At 43.4% G+C, this 18919-nt stretch overlaps 1 protein-coding gene across 3 annotated transcripts in view; it reads left to right on the top strand.

Moving 5' to 3' along the window:
- Positions 1 to 18919, top strand: part of LOC148830748 (ATP-binding cassette sub-family C member 1-like) — a 291300-nt gene that overhangs the window by 123816 nt on the left and 148565 nt on the right. For all 3 annotated transcript variants that reach the window (XM_088921193.1, XM_088921196.1, XM_088921194.1), the window contains exons 13-16: positions 13502 to 13678; positions 15713 to 15880; positions 17532 to 17718; positions 18201 to 18249. In XM_088921193.1, coding sequence (XP_088777319.1) covers positions 13502 to 13678; positions 15713 to 15880; positions 17532 to 17718; positions 18201 to 18249 — 581 coding nt within the window. The remainder of the gene's footprint in view (positions 1 to 13501; positions 13679 to 15712; positions 15881 to 17531; positions 17719 to 18200; positions 18250 to 18919) is intronic.

Raw genomic sequence — 18919 nt, 5'->3', positions numbered from 1 at the left:
TAGCGTTTAGTGTAATGTGTGCTGATTGGAAATCCATCTGCTCGGGTGTTTAGATTCCATACTGTATTTTGGTAAAAGAAAAAAAAGTAATACTCTTAAAGTTTCTCTGACGTAATGACAATGGCTGCTAAAATGTCTGAAGTGGAGTCGCTTATAAGCACTATTTCTAGCGACGACAATCCTGGTTACTGGGAGCGGTATCGAAAAGTTGAACTTTGATGATATTGAGAAGCTGCAAATAGATTTAGTAGCTAAGGTAGCGAACCAGCTTAACACAGGAGGGTCCGTGAACGCAGTTCAGGTCCTATCGAGTTTCGCCTTAAATCTAGCTAAACAGCTGGAACTGTCTTTGTCCGAGCTGACAAAGTTTCAAAAGCTTCAGGGAAAGCTAGAAAGATATAAGGCGGAGCGAGTTGAGTTGTTGGATATAATCAGAGAAAAGAGAGTGAAAAATGAGGAAAGTGAAGACAGACTCAGGGAAGTTTTAGGTAAATTAGATGACCTGTCTGCTAGAGAAACTGCGGCTGAGGTAGCTAGGAGAGACCTGGAAGCGAGCTTGAGAGAAAAAGAAAAAGAAATTGAGCGTTTAAATGAGCTCAGCCAGGAAAGGCAAAAGGAGTTAGATGCTGCCGTCCTGGAACCAAAACAGGCTAGATCCCACTTGCATGCCAGCCCACCTAGCAGCCCGGAGCGCTCACCCAGCGCGCCGGGAGGAGGTTTCTCCCGGCCAGGGTCTGTGGTCGGATCGGCATGGGGGAGATCGCCGAGTCCTGCGCGAGACGCAAGGGCGATGCAATTCAGGCATAGACCCCCTGCTCCTGATCACGGCCGTCCCCCTGCCCGCGGAGAAACCGTAAAAATTAACCTCCACTCCCTGAGGCAGTTAGCCGAAGATGTAGAAAGGTTTGACCCGTCAGTGTCAGGGAATAATGTGGAAACCTACATCGATGAGCTGAGACATACTTTGCAGTTTATGCCCGGAGCGTCCGAACAGGAAAAGGCTATGTTAGTAAGGAAAACTACTAGCCGAGCGGTCCACAAGTGGATGTCTAGACAAGGACCGGAGGTCTGTAATAGCTTTGAGGAGCTGTGTCAGGCAATGATCGGAGAATTTTCGGCTTTTATCGATCCCATAGCTGCCGTGGCCGCTGCGCACCATATTAAGCACGAAAAAGCTGAAGCCCCTCGCGACTATTATGAGAGGCTTAGGCGCACTTATTTTGCAGGGCGGAATGAAGAGGGTTGCGAAGAGAACGTGAATTTCAAAGGTTTATTCATTGCTAATCTGCATCCCTCAATCAGGAAAATGATTGTGATGCACACTGATGCAAAAGCGATTAAAATGGCTGACATTAGAAGGTTGGCTCAAAAAGCCTGGGGAGCTGAAGTCTCTGCTTCCTCAGAGCGAAAACCTGGCCGTGTTCGCCACTAAAGCCAGCAGGGTTGACGACTCGCCTCAGCTCGAGGGAGCTGAGGTTCCTGAGCCCGCTAAGCCCCGGCGCAAAATAGGCAGGCAGGACCACACTAAGCGTCAGAGCCGCCGTGAGCGCTACGGGGAAGGCAAGGGCACAGGCAGAGCCTATCAGAAGGCTGGACGAAGGGAGTCGACTGCAACCTGCCTGGCCAGGCTTGAACAAGCCCTGCTTGAGAGATCAGGACAGGGTAAACCTTCCGCACCGAATGCCGGAAGCGTGAATGAGCTTAGGGGGACCACGCCCCTTCTCACTGGAGGAGGCGGGGATCCATCCCAAACCCCTCCCTCAGTCTATCTGATTGGGTGGGAGGGTTCCTGCCTGGAAGAAAGCTGTGACTCTGAGTTGGGCGCTGACCCCGCCCCTGAAGTCAAAGAAAAGGCAGGCTTCCAACAATTCTTAGGGAATCTCAGCCAGAAAGGCAAAGCAAGGCGTATTTATATCAAGGTTTCTCTTGAAAACGTCTTAGATAGAGAAGCACTGATTGACACTGGGGCTGAAATTAGTTTGATGTCAGCCGATCTACTCAGTGAGCTCAAACGAGTAGCGAAAGGAAAAGGCATCAGACTTAAGGTAGAACCGTGTAAGATAGATATTTCCAGCTATACCCAGGATCATGCCAGGATCACACACCGAGTGTGGGTGGCACTTAGGTTCGGGCCAATGAACGTGGTGCATCCTGTTTACATCTCTAGGTTTAAAACAGAGCCACTACTCATTGACCAAGACCTGCTTGACAGGCTGGAGCCTCTGGTGGACTGCCAGCGTGGAAAATTGTGGGCTCAGGTCAAGCACCCTAAGCCTGTCGTACAGCAAAAAGGGGGGTTCAGTGGTTATGCTGTGATCACACAGTGCCCACTGAACACCATAGCTGAGTTGGAGGATCCTCCTGGTTCCTCTGGACGAGAAATAAATGTCTCTTCTTGCTTTCCAAAACTACAGGGAAGTCCTGCCCAGGCCAGCACTCCCACGGTCTCCCAACTACAGGAGCAGTGCTCCGAGCAGCTGCTTGACCCGCCAGGTAAAGCACACCCCTTTTTCATCCCTGAAGAAGAGTGGATCTCCCTGTCCGGTAATGAATGGGAGTCCTTTCTGTGCGCCCTGGTACCTCAGGGGGGCCAGGACTACCACCCCATGGTGGTGGGAGGGGTCCAGGTGGCAGAAGTGCAGGTTGATGATGTAATTCTCAGCCTCAGCTCTGAGAAGTCCATAATCAGTGAAGGTCTGTTCGAGGACCTGTCGCGAAGCCGTCAGGTGACCCTGGTGACGCAATCACAGGTTCTGTGGTGGGCACCCCCACCTCATAGGTCTATTTGGAGCAAAGGAAGCTGTGCAGCTTCCATCTCCATCGGAAAAAGGAAGTTTGCTCACTACTTCCAGGTAGCACCTCAGCTGACCCATTCGGTCTGTAAGCACTTAAGGTAGAACCGACAGACCAGTACAAACTGGCCTTTTCCTTTGGAAACAGGCAGTTCACCTGGAATCGATGCCCCTTTGGGTATTCCAACTCCCCAGCGGAGTTCAACATATTTCTGCACAAAGCCATGAGTGATGCAGCCGCCAGGGGCAACCTGGTCTATGTGGACGATATTCTGATGCGGAGTCAGACCTGGGAAGAACACATGGCCGAGATCAGGCATGTGTTGACCCAGCTCTCCCGTGCAGGGGCCAAACTGTCTCTGGCTAAGGGACAGTGGTGTAGGACCCAAGTGGAGTACGTGGGACTATTGGTTGGAGCCCAAGGCATACAGCCACAGTCCAGCAGAGTCCAAGCTATCCAGAATATGAAGTCGCCCACTAACCTGTCTGAACTGCGCAGCTTTCTGGGAGTATGTAATTATTCCCGGCAGTTCATTGAGGATTACGCTGAAATAGCAAGGCCCTCCACAAGCTGTTGCAGAAAGACGTGCCCTTTGAGTGGGGACCTTCCTCAGAACAGGCTGTGATGGAGCTGAAGCGCAGACTCGGTAGTGCGCCGTGCTTGGCCTACCCTGACAAAAATAAGGTCTTCTACCTTGAAGCAGGGTTCTCAGAGCACTGCCTTGGGGCTGCTCTGAGTCAGGAATATGACCAAGAGCGAAGGGTGGTGGCGTATGCCAGTCGAGCCCTGAGCCCAGTGGAGCAAAAGTTCTTGGACTGCGAGAAGGCCCTGTTGTCTACGGTCTGGTCGGTAGAACACTTCCGTAGTTATGTAGGGGGACAAAAGATCATCATCGAAACCTGCCACCAACCGGTGACATTCCTGCATAGCCAGAGACTGAAAGCGGGCAGGGTGTCAAATAGCAGGATTGTGGCATGGATGATGGCCCTACAAGGCTATGAGATAGAGGTACGTTATGCACAGAGCAAGAAAATGTACCTGGGACAGGGCCTGGCTTTGGGCCAAGTGTGTCACGGCTGTGACACTGACATGGAAGCTCCAGAAACAATTCCCGCTGCTGAGCTACCGAACAATCATCGGTACTACGATGAAAACGTGGGCCAGGGCTTACCCATGGCCTATGTTGACGGTTGCTCTTTTCGCCACGAACAGCAGGTGCTAGCAGGGGTAGGAGTAGTCTGGCAAGACAATACTCCCTGTGGGCCGACCCGCTATAAGCTAGGACCAAAGACTAGTCAGTATGCGGAAGTAGCTGGGGTGCTGATCACCCTCCAGCAGGCCCTGACAAATGGCCTTAAACAATTTGTCATCTGTAGTGACTCGAACTACGCCCGACATAGCTTCGTGTCCCATCTTCCGTATTGGAAGGGCAACGGCATGAAAAATGCCCGGGGCAAGGAAGTAAAGAACAAAGAGTTGTTCCTGGCCAGTGACAAGCTCACGACCGAGGCTGGAATGATGGTTTACTGGAGGAAGGTGAAGGGACACTCCCAGGTGAAGGGACCCGACAAAGACGGGAATGATGAGGCCGACCGGCTGGCTAAATCTGGCGCCTTAGAGGGTGAACCCTGGCAGTTCCAGCAGGAATGGCTACCCCCAGAAACCGTGGCTGAGGTCAAGGCGGTCACCCGAAGCAGGGCTAGACAGGATGTCGGAGCTGACCCTCAATCTGTAGTGCTTGGGTCACAGGGTTTTAACACCGATCTTGCGGAAATGCAGAAACAGGACCCAGCAATTGGGCTAATGTATCAGCATATCGCTGACCCAGTGTGTCAACCTCTTTCGGAGCAGGTGCTGAGCCAGTCTCCAGAGCTGAAGGAGCTGGCAGAGGTGAAAGACAACCTAAAAATTATAAAGGGGTTGTTGGTTTGTGTACCAGTTGCACAAGGTGTCCCAAAGTGGGTAGTTCCCCACTGCCATCGGGGGGTCATGATCCAACACGCTCATGACGAGCCCTGTGGGGGTCACCGGGGAATCAAGGCCACGTACGACACTATCCAGCAGGTGGCATTCTGGCCTCACATGGGCCAAGACATCGCCGCGTATGTAAAGGGGTGTCTGACGTGTAGCCAGTTCCAACCATCACGGCCCTTGCACCGTGCACCACTCCAGAAAAAGGGCATGACATTCCCCTGGTCCAATCTACAAATGGATTGGGTGGGGCCGCTGGTGAGGTCATCCAGAGGGAACAAATATTTCCTCACGGTTACGTGTGCATTCACAAAATGGATTGAGTGCCTCCCAGCACCCAACGACACGGCAGAGACAACTGCAGTGCTGTTGGTGAACCATGTGTTCAGTCGATGGGGACTCCCCCTGACCGTGGACTCGGATCGGGGAACCCATTTCACAGCTACAGTAATGGCAACCCTGTGGAATATGCTTGGGGTCAAGGCCCAGTTGCATATCTCCTACCACCCTCAATCCTCGGGCCAGGCAGAAAGGGCAAACCGAACGGTGGTTAGTATGCTCAAAAAGTTTGTCTCCACCAGCAGTAGGGACTGGGACATTAAGCTGCCCCTGGTTCTGATGGCCATCCGAGCCACGCCCCATTGCTCTACGGGGGTCCCACCTTTTGAGATGATGACAGGTCGGAAGATGACTCTTCCCCTACACTGTCTTTATGGGGTGGAGGACCTGAGCACGACGGGGGCTGCTACGGCCCATCAGTATGTGTCAGACCTGCGAGCACATCTGCAGGCAACCTTTGCTTTTGCCCAGAACAATCTGGGAAGGAGTGCAGAGGGTAGGAAAGCATACTGTGACCGAAAGGCAGTTAACCAGGAACTCCAAGTAGGAGACAAGGTCCTGTACATCCAATTTGCCAAACCCACAGGGGTGGCCCGGAAGTTCTTACCCAGTTGGACAGGACCCCACGAGATTGTCGATAAGGTATCACCGGTAGCTTATCGAATTCGGATTGAAAAAGGAAGGCAATCTCTGGTCTATAAGTGGGTGCATCGCAACCACCTCCAGTTGTATCGCCCACCTCAAATGGCGCCGGAGGACACAGAATAGGGTTAAAAGTCTAAACCCGATCAAGAGGGGGGTGCCCCTTAGTAGCTGCAGGTAGTTAGGTACGGTAGTGTAGGTCCTCCTAGGAAAATATATTCAAAATTATAGTGGAACTGTACCATGTGCCTCATCTGTGTTCCAGAATGGGAATCCTAAAACTGCCACGGCTGGTCCTGACAGTGCTGTGGATCGCCTCGACACAGCCCCTTGAAGTTGTGGAACCCGGTCCTCCTACCGGCATAGTCCTGCAGGACGCTCCCGGATTGTTGTTAACAAATTGCAGAACATATACTCAGCGAGTGTATGTGCGGCTGGACCCAAGTGATGTGTTTCGGAAGCACATCAACATGAACAGTAGGGTGTCCCATCATGGCAGGCAGTGGGCTAAGAATGCTGTATGGCATGCCCAGCTAGACACTATACACATGCTCCGCCAGCTGAGGAAGGCAACAGTCAGCCAGGAGGAGATGACAGGCCTCAGCCGCCCCAAAAGGTTCTTGGGGGGTCTGATTGCTGCGGCCTCCGCCGTGGGCTCGCTATTTTCAGCTGGTCTGTTTGCTGCTAACACTGTCACCCTGACCACCCTGAGAAGGCAGGTGTCTGGGTTACTTAAGGAAATGCCAGAAATTCAGGACAGGCTGTATCAACAGCAGCAGCGGCTGGAAAGCCTAGGGAAAACCTTACAGGGCACAATATTAGCAGTAAACCTTCATGCAGCAGTGTTAAATAACACCCTCCACACCGTGGGCAGGATTGTCGACGTGTTACAGTGGGATTATGCTTACGTGCAACAGGTCAGGATGCTGATGCAGGATTTGCTTAGGGAGCTTAGTGCCACGATAACTAGCCTAGCCATGGGACAGATTCCAACTTACTTGGTTCCACTGTCCTTAGTAGAAGAAGTACTTAGGACAACCACTTCTGAGATGGTGCAGCCATTACAGGTACATCTTGCATACAGTCTAGGCAGTGCCATTCCTATACATGTCAACCCCGAAGCCAAGGAAATAGGTTTCCTGTTGAACCTTCCCATCGTGAGTGGCAAGGATATCTATAGACTCAAGTCTATATCGAACGTTGGCTTCTGGAGGGGGGACATGCATGTGAAGTTGACCACCCCACCGCTCGTAGCTTACCAGGAGGATGATCCAAATTTGTATCTTGTTCCAAACCTGGAACTGTGTATATCAACCAAGGATATCCACTGGGTATGCCCAAGTAAGCCATTCCTTAGGGACACAACTCAGAGGTTGTGTGGTATCAGAAAGGGGGCTGCCACTGAAAAGTGTAAAGCCACAGTGACGAGCAAAAGTGAGGTTAACGAACCCCAGGTTGAGCAGGTGGGAAAGAAATGGCTGGTCAGCACACCACAGTTAACTGTTACAATAACCTATGACAGACATGATACAGCTACCGACGTGCAGCTACCCAACCAAACAGTTTTTCTACAAGTTCCTGAAGGAGCTATAGTGCATCTCAACGATTTAGCACTGTATCACCTGGAGTCAGAACTGTATGAAACGGAACTCGAGATTGTGGACGCTTTCAGAGGACACAGCGTTGACTTGGATGAGAGAATCCAAGAGACAGTAAGTCTTGAGGGTGTACAGGTAGTCGAATTTGTTCTTAACGACACAAACTTAAAAACTACACTGGTAGGTCCCAAGCACAGTCGTTGTGGATCCTCTGGGGCGCTAGGAACAATAAACGTGGTCATCTTGACACTGCTGCTGGGTAGCTGGATCATGGCTGGGGTAATGTGTTGGATGCTGTTCTCTTGTATCAAAGCCTTGCGGGGTAGTTTGAATGAGACAAAGGGAGCAATGGTTTATCACCGAAATCAGGTAACCACTCCCAAATGTCTGCCTGCTGCAGAGCTATCCGATACTGATAGTGAATTGCCGGAAGTTTAAGGTCTAGAGCTAATGATGATGCCCAATGCCTCATTCCTAGGTACCTTATAACTGAGAGCAGGTATGCGCAATGTTCTTTCCAACACTATTTCCTGTACAAATTCTCGAGAGGTAATGTGAATATTGGGTGGTAGAATCCACCGTGGTACAACAAACATCACTTAACTCTGTTTTTGTTTTGAAGGCAACAACGCCTCAGGACCTCGTGACCTTCAAAAAGGGGGGATATGTAGCGGCAATACTTGTTAATAAGACAGAATTAAGCGTTGGTATGCTCCTAAATGAGGCCCCATCTCACCCTCCATCTCTGTGGTGCAGCCACAGAGAAAGAATTCATGCAAGCTGATTTAAGATGTTTTTCTTTTGATAAGAAGCAAGCTCCCAGACGGGGATGCAATTAGCTAAGCCTGGCTGTCATGATCAATGGTCATCCACTGGCGCCTATCAGTCTAGGGAGTGGCGAATGGACATCTGGACTGCATTCCTAAGTGTCAAGAGTAAGTGACTTATATCTCACCTTGACCAACCAATCAGGGACTGGCAGGGCGTGGTAATACCACGTGGGTCTCCAATGCCCGCCAAACTCTCAACCAATCAGCACACATCTGGGTCTTGATCAAAAAGGGAGCGCAAGCTCAGTTCTGGGCTCTCCTTGGCCATTTTCGCACATCCTCAGAGACAATCACGTGACAACTGCTGTTGTCTGCAAAAGGACTTGGACTTTGTTCTAAGCGCGAGGCCGAGGATCCCGTACGTATTCAGAATTCTACCAACGTGAATGCTCCGCTTGATCAACGGCAGCCTACAGTTGGACCCTCGTCGACAACCTGAATAGCTTATTCAGAAGCAGCGCTGGACCGGGAACGAACCAGCTTCTTCCCAGGCAAAAGAGTGACTTGTGAGGACTCGCGGTCACACTCTGTGCATAGAGACTTTCTACTAGCCAGCCGGACTGCTGGTAGATCCCCTCGGAGCAACGACTGCCCTGCGCGCCGCAGTCAGCTTCCTCCGCCCGTCCTACTCCGAGCTGCACCTCGACTGGTTGGCCGTTAGCCAGAGGACGCCGACACAACGCCCATTGGACAACCGCTGCAACAGAGGCTGCAACAGAGCCTGTCAGCTGGTTTGGTGTTCGTGCCGGGAAATTCCAAATCCAAACACAGTGGATAAGTAAACCCCATGTTCTACATTGCGTCTCGAGAATTTAATTGTACCTCAACACAAGTTGTTATCAATTTAATTCATGAGTAATGTATTTACTTCCGAGTTTAGAGTAACAGTGGGTAATAACACTGATTAGCGATTTGGTAACCGAACGATATATATTGACATATATTCTCTGTTGTGTATCTCTTTGTGTTTGCATCTCTTCGAGATTATATACCTTGTATATTGATAACCCTCACAGTAAGGTCTGCCGCTCGTATCCAGGCAGACTAGTATATGTTTGGTGCACAGTTTATATTAATAAATGTATCTCGTGTATTGAACCCGTGTGTGTGCGTTGTTAGTTGTTCTGACGATTGATTTTCTAAAAGCCCCAACGAACAACCTCGTGATTACTGCTACAATTGATAATTTTTTCAGTAAACCCATCAAACCACTACAAGAGGTTTCATTCAAATCAGTAAATCCAATGTGGTGAGATAAGGGGGACATACAGATCCAGCCATTCAAAATGTGCGAAGTACACTGCGTCAAAACGTGGTAGGCATGCTGCATCTCAATGCATCACGATGCATCTTACCGCATGTTATGATAATAGTTTCCGGAATCACCTTATAAAGCTGCCAAGTGGAGCTAATGTCTTAATGTCTCATGTACAGCATTTGAGCTGTCACCAGAAATCACCCGGTTTTGAATCCCAGTCACTGCTGAGGGAAAATCTTTTCCAAGTAAGAATTTAAATTGTATACTCTTTAGACTTTTAATAACTTTAAACTGTGTATTACAGCATGTTAATCATTAAACATTAAAAAGTTGGTTTATTTTATAAAAGCAAGATTGCTCAGTTGGACAAAAGTATACAACCTTCCACCTTCTTCATGATTAATTTAATTATGCATGAATATTTTATGCATCAAAGTCCTTACGGAAGATATTACTAATAGTATTAATAATGAATGACCTTGGACAGGCTGTAAGCTCAAAGTATGACCATGGTCTACTTTCTTTGTAACTTTGTAAAGGTTAACTGTTGCGACACGAAAAGACTTTATTCATTGACAAAAAGTAACACCACACTCTCTTGTTTAAATGGATTGTTTTTTTCTTGCTGCACAGACTGTTAGACCAGTATTTTTTTCCCGGTGGAGCTGCCCTGCTGCGACACAGACACCTGCGCTCCTGTACTTTCTGTTGTTTTATTTTGTTTTATTCCTTATTAGTTGGTTATTTTCGTTATTGTTGTTTTGCTATTTTTCTTGTTACTTTTGGTTCTTGTTTACGTTTGCCTTTTTTAAAGTGTTGTAGCATGTCTATTTTAGTAAACTAAACAATACTATTTGCAAAACTGATCCTGTCCGACTTTCCAACTACATGCCTTCTCACACTGGATCACATAAGGAACAGTCGCGCACTGCTTTCTTATACAAGGGAAACACTTTTATCGTTACGGCCATCCGACGAAGCGGCTAGCCCTTGCAGTTTCCTCAAAGATGTGCCCGAGGACATTCATGCAAGGGGAAACCGCCGACCGCAGAGAAGAGGCAAGAGAGGAGGCGTTCGGTAGTGGCTCAGGAGAAGAGGGAGCAGACCACCCTTGCCCTCCATGATCCTGAGCAACACGCGTTCCCAAAGGAACAAGATGGATGAGCTTCGGACCAATACCAGAGCGTGTTTCGAGTACTGTGAGTCTTCACAGTACTTGAAATCACGTGGAAATCACGTGGAAATGAGTAAAACTGATGCAGAAATTTACAAAGAAAGTGTACTACTGTGATAATTTGATCTATATGAATATAATTATACCATTATTAATTTCTTTAGATACGCTATTCCATATTATATTCCCTATTAATCAAATTCTAAAAAGTATTATAACTATAAATTCTATAAAACATTATAACTTTTTATGAAGTATATAAACTTAATATAGTCAGAGGGAGCATGCAAAAACTATTCCAAATTAACCACAGTATGTAACCAAATGAAAGACTTTGATGCTTAAAATGTTTAGGAAGAAAGTGGAATACTTGGTGTGTATTTTTTATTTAAACTACCATTACCAGCCATATACAGTTTACATAATATGTTTATGCTTGTCAGAGTGCTTGTTATTTTTCTTTCTTTTACTGAATATGAAATACTCCAATATTTCCCTCTACCCGTCTGGTATGTTTGAGAGTGTGTATGTGATACAAATGAAGTGTGAATGATACTTACCTTTTTGTTGTTTCCCTAAAATCACTGCAGTGTTTTTCCCCAGTGGAGTATTATATTGTGTTGATCAAGATGGCCACCACTCACCTTTCCTGTTTGTAGTATCCCACAAATGATCTTAAAGGGAAAGGTTACTGGTGAGCCATCTATAAATAACAGATGTAAGGTTAGTTGTTTTGTTTAAGTGGATATATAACTGTTGCATGACTCTGTTAAAATTTATAAGTTTTTTGTGGATGGTTAAATACTTTATTTTGATCAAATTGCCCATCTCTGTTAAGAAAACGTGAGCGAGTCCCTTTAAGAGGATGGGCCTTGGAGAGGAGGGGCTATAAAAGGGACTGGGAGAGCTTAGTATGGAGAGGGTGCCTTGGAGGGAAGGTGTGTGGAGAGTACTCCTGTTAGGGTTTTTTTTGTTATCCCTATTTTGATGGCAGTAAATCCAGTTTTGTTTGCATTTGAAGACTGCTGTTTGGGAGCTTCTTTTCTTTTGAGCCAAACCTGGTCACTTGGCAGGTGACAATGTTCCTAAATTAAAATCGTTTATGGCCATCAAACGCGTTATGCTCCTCTTCTTTTTATGCTCAGCTGCTAAAATTTACTTTAGTTGTAAAATTCGATATAAATATTCAATACTAAGCGGATTAAAACATACACGGTAAGGAGATTAAATGATTAAATCTTTTCACTAACAAACAGTGCACCATGAGTGCCCCTGTTGTTCATTTTGGCCAGCCAATCACATACCAGGGTACAACGCAGTGACCTGTGGGTAATTGCGGGTGGTATGGGTTTGTACCATGCATTTTGAATGGCTGCATCTGTACATGTAAGACCTGTTCCAGTGAGTTTAAGATAATGACCCATTTCAGGTCCCAAGGAAGTGCTGTTATTGAGCGAACAGTACCTTAATTCCATGCAGGATTTCATTCAGCAACTTCACCCGCTGATCCTTGGTTTTCATTTGGGTTTTCTGCTGTTAGGAAAAGAGATAAAAGTTAAGAAAACACAGATAAATACTCATACAGTAGGATACACAATAATTCATCTGACATTTTATATCTTTGGGGATATACAAGACAATTAGCAATTATAACAATATAGAAAAGAATAAAACAATAATCTATGTATTTAGTTATTTAGCCAATGTTTCTTGATTAGATAAGTGAAAAAAAAGGTCCAGTTGCTTTTACAACATGCCCAAAGTTTAAATATCAAAGAATTGATCTTTTGTCTGGGATGTGTCAAATACCCACAACTCTGTGTACAGAGGTGCTTCCTATTCTGTGTTATAAATAAATTTATTTTAGCTCGTCCTCTTTTCAAAGATGCCCTCTTTCACAGAGTGTGAAAGTGTCCCCTGGAATAATCCTAAATTAAGATTTTGTATAGTTTGATCAAATTTTCTCTCTTTCTGATTTCCCTAGAATGAAGAGATTTTACTCCTCTAACCACAATGACTTAATGACAGAAGAATCTAGATAAATACATAGATCCTTTCATGTGTACCTACCCACAACTCTGACTCAAATCTTGGATGTGTAAAGACCATTTTTAATAATTTCTGTCAAACTGGATCACATAACACTTAACATTATTAAATTTCAATTTCACTGAATGATCTTGTCCAAGTCTTGTAATTCCTATGCCACTGTTTTTGTTTGCCACTCTCCCTATTTTGCATTGTATTTAACTTTAACTTAAATATTAGAATCTAAACCTAAAAATAACCCTCACAGCACACAATTTAAAATTCAGAGATTAGAGATCTTAGTCCTCAAAAGATTTTCAGTTCCTCTTCTCACGCTTAAAAACTCTTCAGCCCTCTATTACACTGAAATAGCTGGAACAGACAAATTCCTAAATTCTGCATTTCTCTTGTGGAGAATACAGAATACAGAAATACAGAAAGTGGAATACTGGTGTGTATTTTTTTAAACTATGAATACCAGCCTTATGCAGTTTACCTAATATGTTTATGTTCCTAAATTAATATCGTTTATGGCCTTCAGACGTGTTATACTCCTCTTCTTTTTATGCTCAGCTACTAAAATTTCCCTTTAGCTGTAAAATTCCATATAAATATTCAATATTAAGTGGATTAGAACATGCACAGTAAAGAGATTCAATGATTAAATCGTTTCACTAACAACCAATGCACCACGAGTGCCCCTGTCTGTCATTTTGACCAGCCAAATCATGTACTGCGGTACAATGTGGTAAACTGTGGGTAATTTTTCGTGGTACGGGGTTGTACCGTGCATTTTGAATGGCTGTATCTGTATTGACCGTGCTTTGTTCACACTGGCTGGTGTGTTATTTCTGCTTGTCTTTTTCAGGAGTCTGTGGCCTATGTGTCTCAGCAGGCCTGGATTCAGAATGCAACTCTGCAAGACAACATTCTGTTTGGCTGTGAAATGAACAGGGTCCATTATGAGTTGGTGTTGGAGGCATGTTGCCTTCTTGCTGACATGGAGCAGCTCCCTGATGGGGACCAAACGGAAATTGGAGAACGTGTAAGTAAGCAGCAGTGTTGGACAGCTTCTGAAATTGAATTGAAATCTCCTAATGATAGGTCCTTGAAAGCTGTGTAAATTTATTCACCATTTTTTTAAAACTTTTAGTCATAGTCTTAGTCAAGTCAACTTAAATATCTATTAGTCATAGTCACTTTCTAGTCACCCACTTTTAATTTAGTCTAGTCGACTATATTTTGACTATATTTACTTGGTTGACTAAACAGAATTAGTCATTTTATTCAAGTAGTTGATTTTAATTGTATAATAAAAAGAATAAAAGTATAATCAAATGTATTTCTAAAAACATTAACATGTGGTAATATTCTGTTAAAAAGTCTGTTGCACAATCTAAAGTGTTTTAATCCCCAGAAAGGTCAAATATCAAATACAAGAAATAATTGTGCAATAAAAAGTTAATAATAAAAAATCTTATACAGAGACGTTGTATGAATCTTTCCTAATAAGAAAATCTATTTTGGTACTGTTAATACTGTACTTTTATATAAGGCTTTTTGTAAAATTACTTTTTTTCAAAGTTTCAAAACAATATTATTACAAATGTATTCATCAGAGGCTCCTGTCAATACTGTATTTGCAACTGAAGGGGAATTTCTGCATAATTTATGAAAAATATTAAAACCAGAAAGGATAAGTGATGCATGTGTTTTTTTCACTACTGGTATAATGTAAATAAATAACTAGCCGTTTTGATGGCATAATGTTTCAGTCAAAAAAACTACAATATTGTAAGAGCTGAAATGCAGTGCACATTGCATGTTCAACCAACTCTCACAACTCTTTTAACAGAGTAACTTACTTCTTATACATACATTAACCTCTAGCCAAGATAAAAAAGTAATTTCCTAATACGCACACAACTGTAAAATATTGTTTTCATGCCTAGTTTTCTGTTTAATTTGTTGATTAGCTACAATGTATAAAAATGATATATTTTCAGTTCAAAAGTGTCTGGTTGCTGTGACTCATATGATGCTTATTTTTCAACTCATAATTTAGCCACATTCTGTTTATCTTCATTATAAACAATACTTATTGTATAAACAATAGCTTTTCCTGGTTTGCTCGTCCTACTGTATATGAAGAACTGCCAGACTGTATATCTTTTTCTTCCAGTTGAAGGCATGGAGTATCATAAGCATTTCTTGTATTTCTGCAGCTTTTCCTTTTCTGAGCAAGGTGCTCTAGTTTTAATATTTTATCTAATTAGTACAGTGTGTACATCTCATTGTTTATCTCAATACCAGTCAATTTACAAACAGTAAGAATTCCTGACTGACATAAGGTGTGGAAAAGACCAGCTAGAAATGAGGGACAATTAGAAAACAAAAGAGAAGAAGGGAGAAATATTGCCCCCTTATACTTGCAATTCTCACACAGTAGTAGCCCCAAGGCATAGTGCAATCCACATACAGCCACAGCCCTGGGATTATACACATTACAGTGAGTCTGCTATTTTCCAGATGAAGTAAATGTGTAAATGGTGAATCTCATATGGCAAAATTAATTTCAGTATGAGTTTTAGTCATTTTGTCTCACCTTAGTTCTCCCAAACAAAAATGCAAAGCAATTTAGTCTTCCTTATCATCATTGTTGATTATTTTCATGAGCGTTTGGTTTTTTGTCATTAAATTGAAAAACAGGCCATTCGAACATTTTCGTCATGATTTTTGTTGACTGCTTCAAAGCTTGCATGAAAACATTTTTGACTTCCTCAGATTTGCTCCTCTAAGGTTCTACTGAAATAGTCTCAGACCCTTAAAAACTTAAACGTTCTAATTTGAGGAGGTTATTCGGAGATCTAGCCCATCAGTAGCTAAGAAGATAAAAAAAATACAATTAGAAGTTTAACTGTTGTACAGAAATGAAGTCCTTAATGACTGCTGCCCTTTAGGATTGAGTTTGGTCAAGTGGCCTGCACACATCTCCAAGGACTATGTTTTTGAATGTTGTGATGCAATGAAGTGGCCGATGCTGTTTTTCTGAGATGCAGTATTGTTCATGTGTTCATAGGGAGTGAACCTGAGTGGTGGACAGAAGCAGAGAGTGAGTCTTGCAAGGGCCGTGTACAGTGATGCCGACATCTTCTTGCTGGATGACCCCCTCTCCGCTGTTGATGTGCATGTTGGCCAGCAGTTGCTTAACAGAGTTATTGGACCCACAGGTCTCTTAAAGAACAAGGTAAGCTGCTCAGCACCAAAGAAAATGCTGCCCAGAATCTTGACTTTCCCAGGACATTTTCAGTTGCCAAACCTTGTCCGTAAAAAAACTCAGCCCTAGACAGAGACCATTAGTGACAGTTATTTAAATAACTCAATTGTTATTACTCATAGCTCGGTAACAAGGAGGCAGCAAAAACATTTATAGTGGTTGCACTCCTGTCTTTTTTTCCAGGTTGGGAGTAGCAAGAGTGATGTAGACCCTTTAGGATTTACTGCTCCAGTACTTAGATTTACAATAGACTTATACAATAATAGATCTTATGGATTTCACTTCTAAAGCAGCAGTGTGGAAAAATGGATTAACTTCAGGTGGATTTAATTCAAATCCCAGGTGGAGCATTTGAGTAAGGTACTATGAGGTAGTGGCAAGTGGTGTTTTGAGAGTCTCTATTCTGGCTTAAAACCTAGGCCTGGTGTTGTGGCCTTGAACCAAGATGGACACTTCTCAAGTCTCAGAGTGTGTAGAGATAAAAAAGACAAAGAGAACTAAGTTGACTGCTGCTTTGTCAAGGATGCAAGTGTTGGTTTTTGAGAAGCATTGCTGGCCAAACAAGATCAGCCAGAAAGTTTGTGATGGGAAAAGTTAATGCTTGTTATTGAAGATCTGGTGCTTGGTGGAGAGTAAGAGCAAAGAATTAAGTTAAAATGATTATTTTGTGAACAGTTTGATTGGGTGAGATGGAATTAGTCTAATTGAATACTCCAGTGGCTAGCAGTGTTAAAGTAAAGATGAAGAACTGGGCAAGTGTTAATCAGGTTGAATACTCTAGTGTGCCTGGAGATTAATGAAGACAAAAAGAGTAGAGATCATGAGAAGATTTAGTAAGTGTGATGCGCATGGGCATTGCTTAGTGACTAATGAAAAGAGAATGAAGAGTTAGTGAGAAGTTTTAATAAATTGTGTGAGTAGAACCAAATGAAGTATGACCTAGGTGGAAGAGGACTGTGCACTTTTATCTGAGAAGGGAACACTATGGAAGAACTAGGACTACATAAAATATAAAAAGTGAAAGTAGCATGCTGGCAGTGATAAAATGAGGGTGGTGTGTGCATCAGCAGTTATCACAGTACTGTAGCGCTTACGGGTTCGTGCAGGACAAAGGACAAGTGGAGACGAGATAGGAAAACAAGCAACAGCTTTTATTCTCCTTTATAACAACACCAACCACAGGATTTACACACACATTAGGGGACCAACAGAACACGTACACAGGTTTAGGGTGGTAACTAGTTAACAGACTACACACTTTACTAAGCTGCACAGGACACTTATACTACCATAAGTCTATTTACATGAGCAGGGTCAGCTGCTGGTCATCGTGCGGACCCTCAGACTTCACCTGGCTACAACTCCCAGCTTGCTTTGTGGTACCCTAAGTGCCTAGGTGCACTTTCTCCTCACTACAGGGGGAGGGCGCTACAGTACTTCTCTCAGAAGCTTCAGAAAAATTTCCTGCTGTCTAGATTATTAATAAATTAAGCTTCTTTGGCCCAAAATATCAGTCTGTATTTTAGCACCTAAGGAACTAAAGAGTGTTAAAAGTGGTTTAGTTAATTTATTGATGGGTCTGAACCTAGCAGTTTGTGAAATAATGCACATTATCTTTCAGACACGCGTGTTGGTGACTCACAACATCACAGCTCTACCGCTTGCAGACCAGATTGTGGTAATGGAAAATGGGAAAATCACTGAAATGGGCTCTTACCAGAGCCTATTGTCTAGTAAGCAAAAGGCTGCAGAGTTCCTGCAGTTATATTGCCATGTTCCTGAAGGCCAGAGAAGACACAGTCCAGAGAGTATGTTCCTGCCTTTTAACTTTACTTGCTGTGTACTTTAGGCCATCTTAAAAAATACATGTTTATAATAATGTGTACAATTCCAATATTCCCTTTTTCTAATAATGGATAGTGTGAGTTATGCGATAGCGAAGAGATTACATTACTCAGGTCAATGAATCCTGTCTATAATCTTATAAATCCTAAGTAGAGCTATGTATATATGAACTGAACTGCAGTTCAGCTGTTTCCCTGTTTTGACCATTGCTGCCTGTCACTATCAGCTGTTTCTTAGTTAAGCACTGCAGTCAATGGCATTTCTAAATACATTTGCTTTGTGTCAACCCCTCACATTTATTTATTCTCCAATTGCAATAGAAACTATAATAATGAGCACTTTTGCCTTTCATTAATAGTCTGAAGAAAAAAACAATTAATTATTTTACTTTTCTATGATGGTGTGCTGCCACTTTTAACAGTGTGATCATAACATTTTCCTCTAGAAATGAAGAAGCAGCAGGTTGGCCCAGTCTTTAGGGAAATGTCAGATGGGTGAGTTTTTGTTTTCAAACCTAGCAGGTTACTCCCAGATTGAGTGTCTCCACTTCAGAAGGTAGAACACCTTCCTCCCTACATCCAATAAAGGAGATACCTAATATGATAACATGCATATGAATTACACTATACAAAACTAAGTACTTCACATATAGTATTTAATTGAAAATACAATTGCTAGGAATAGTAGCAATGATGTTAGTGTGCAAAATACCTTTGGAAAGGAACCTTTTGCCAAGAGGGTGCCTAACTCTTAAGAGATCATGAATGTAAAGTGAATATTTAATATACTGTGATATATAAAATTAATAAAAACATCAATGTCATAAAAAACAGATTTATTAATAGAAATTATTTTATTTAATATTTTAAATATATTGTTTATATATTAGACATTTAAAACAGAAATTAACAAAGTATAATATATATATAATATATTACTATTATATTTCAACTATATAGCTGACCTAGTAGTCATTTTATTTACAATTAGTTTCATTTTCCTTTACACTTCAAAGTAGCATATCAAAGAAAATAAAAATTGTTACAAATTGCTCCAAAGCCATTCAAGCTTTTCCTTCTCTAGACAAGAAAGAGTGAAAATAAAACTGCATTCCGCAGTTTCCCCCTCACTTCCCCCATCCAACTGAAAGGAGACAATGAAACT

This window comes from Atractosteus spatula, chromosome 7 (genome assembly GCF_055471065.1).
Source record: "Atractosteus spatula isolate fAtrSpa1 chromosome 7, fAtrSpa1.hap1, whole genome shotgun sequence".
Lineage (NCBI taxonomy): Eukaryota > Metazoa > Chordata > Actinopteri > Semionotiformes > Lepisosteidae > Atractosteus > Atractosteus spatula.
This window is presented reverse-complemented; position numbering and strand designations above follow the sequence as displayed.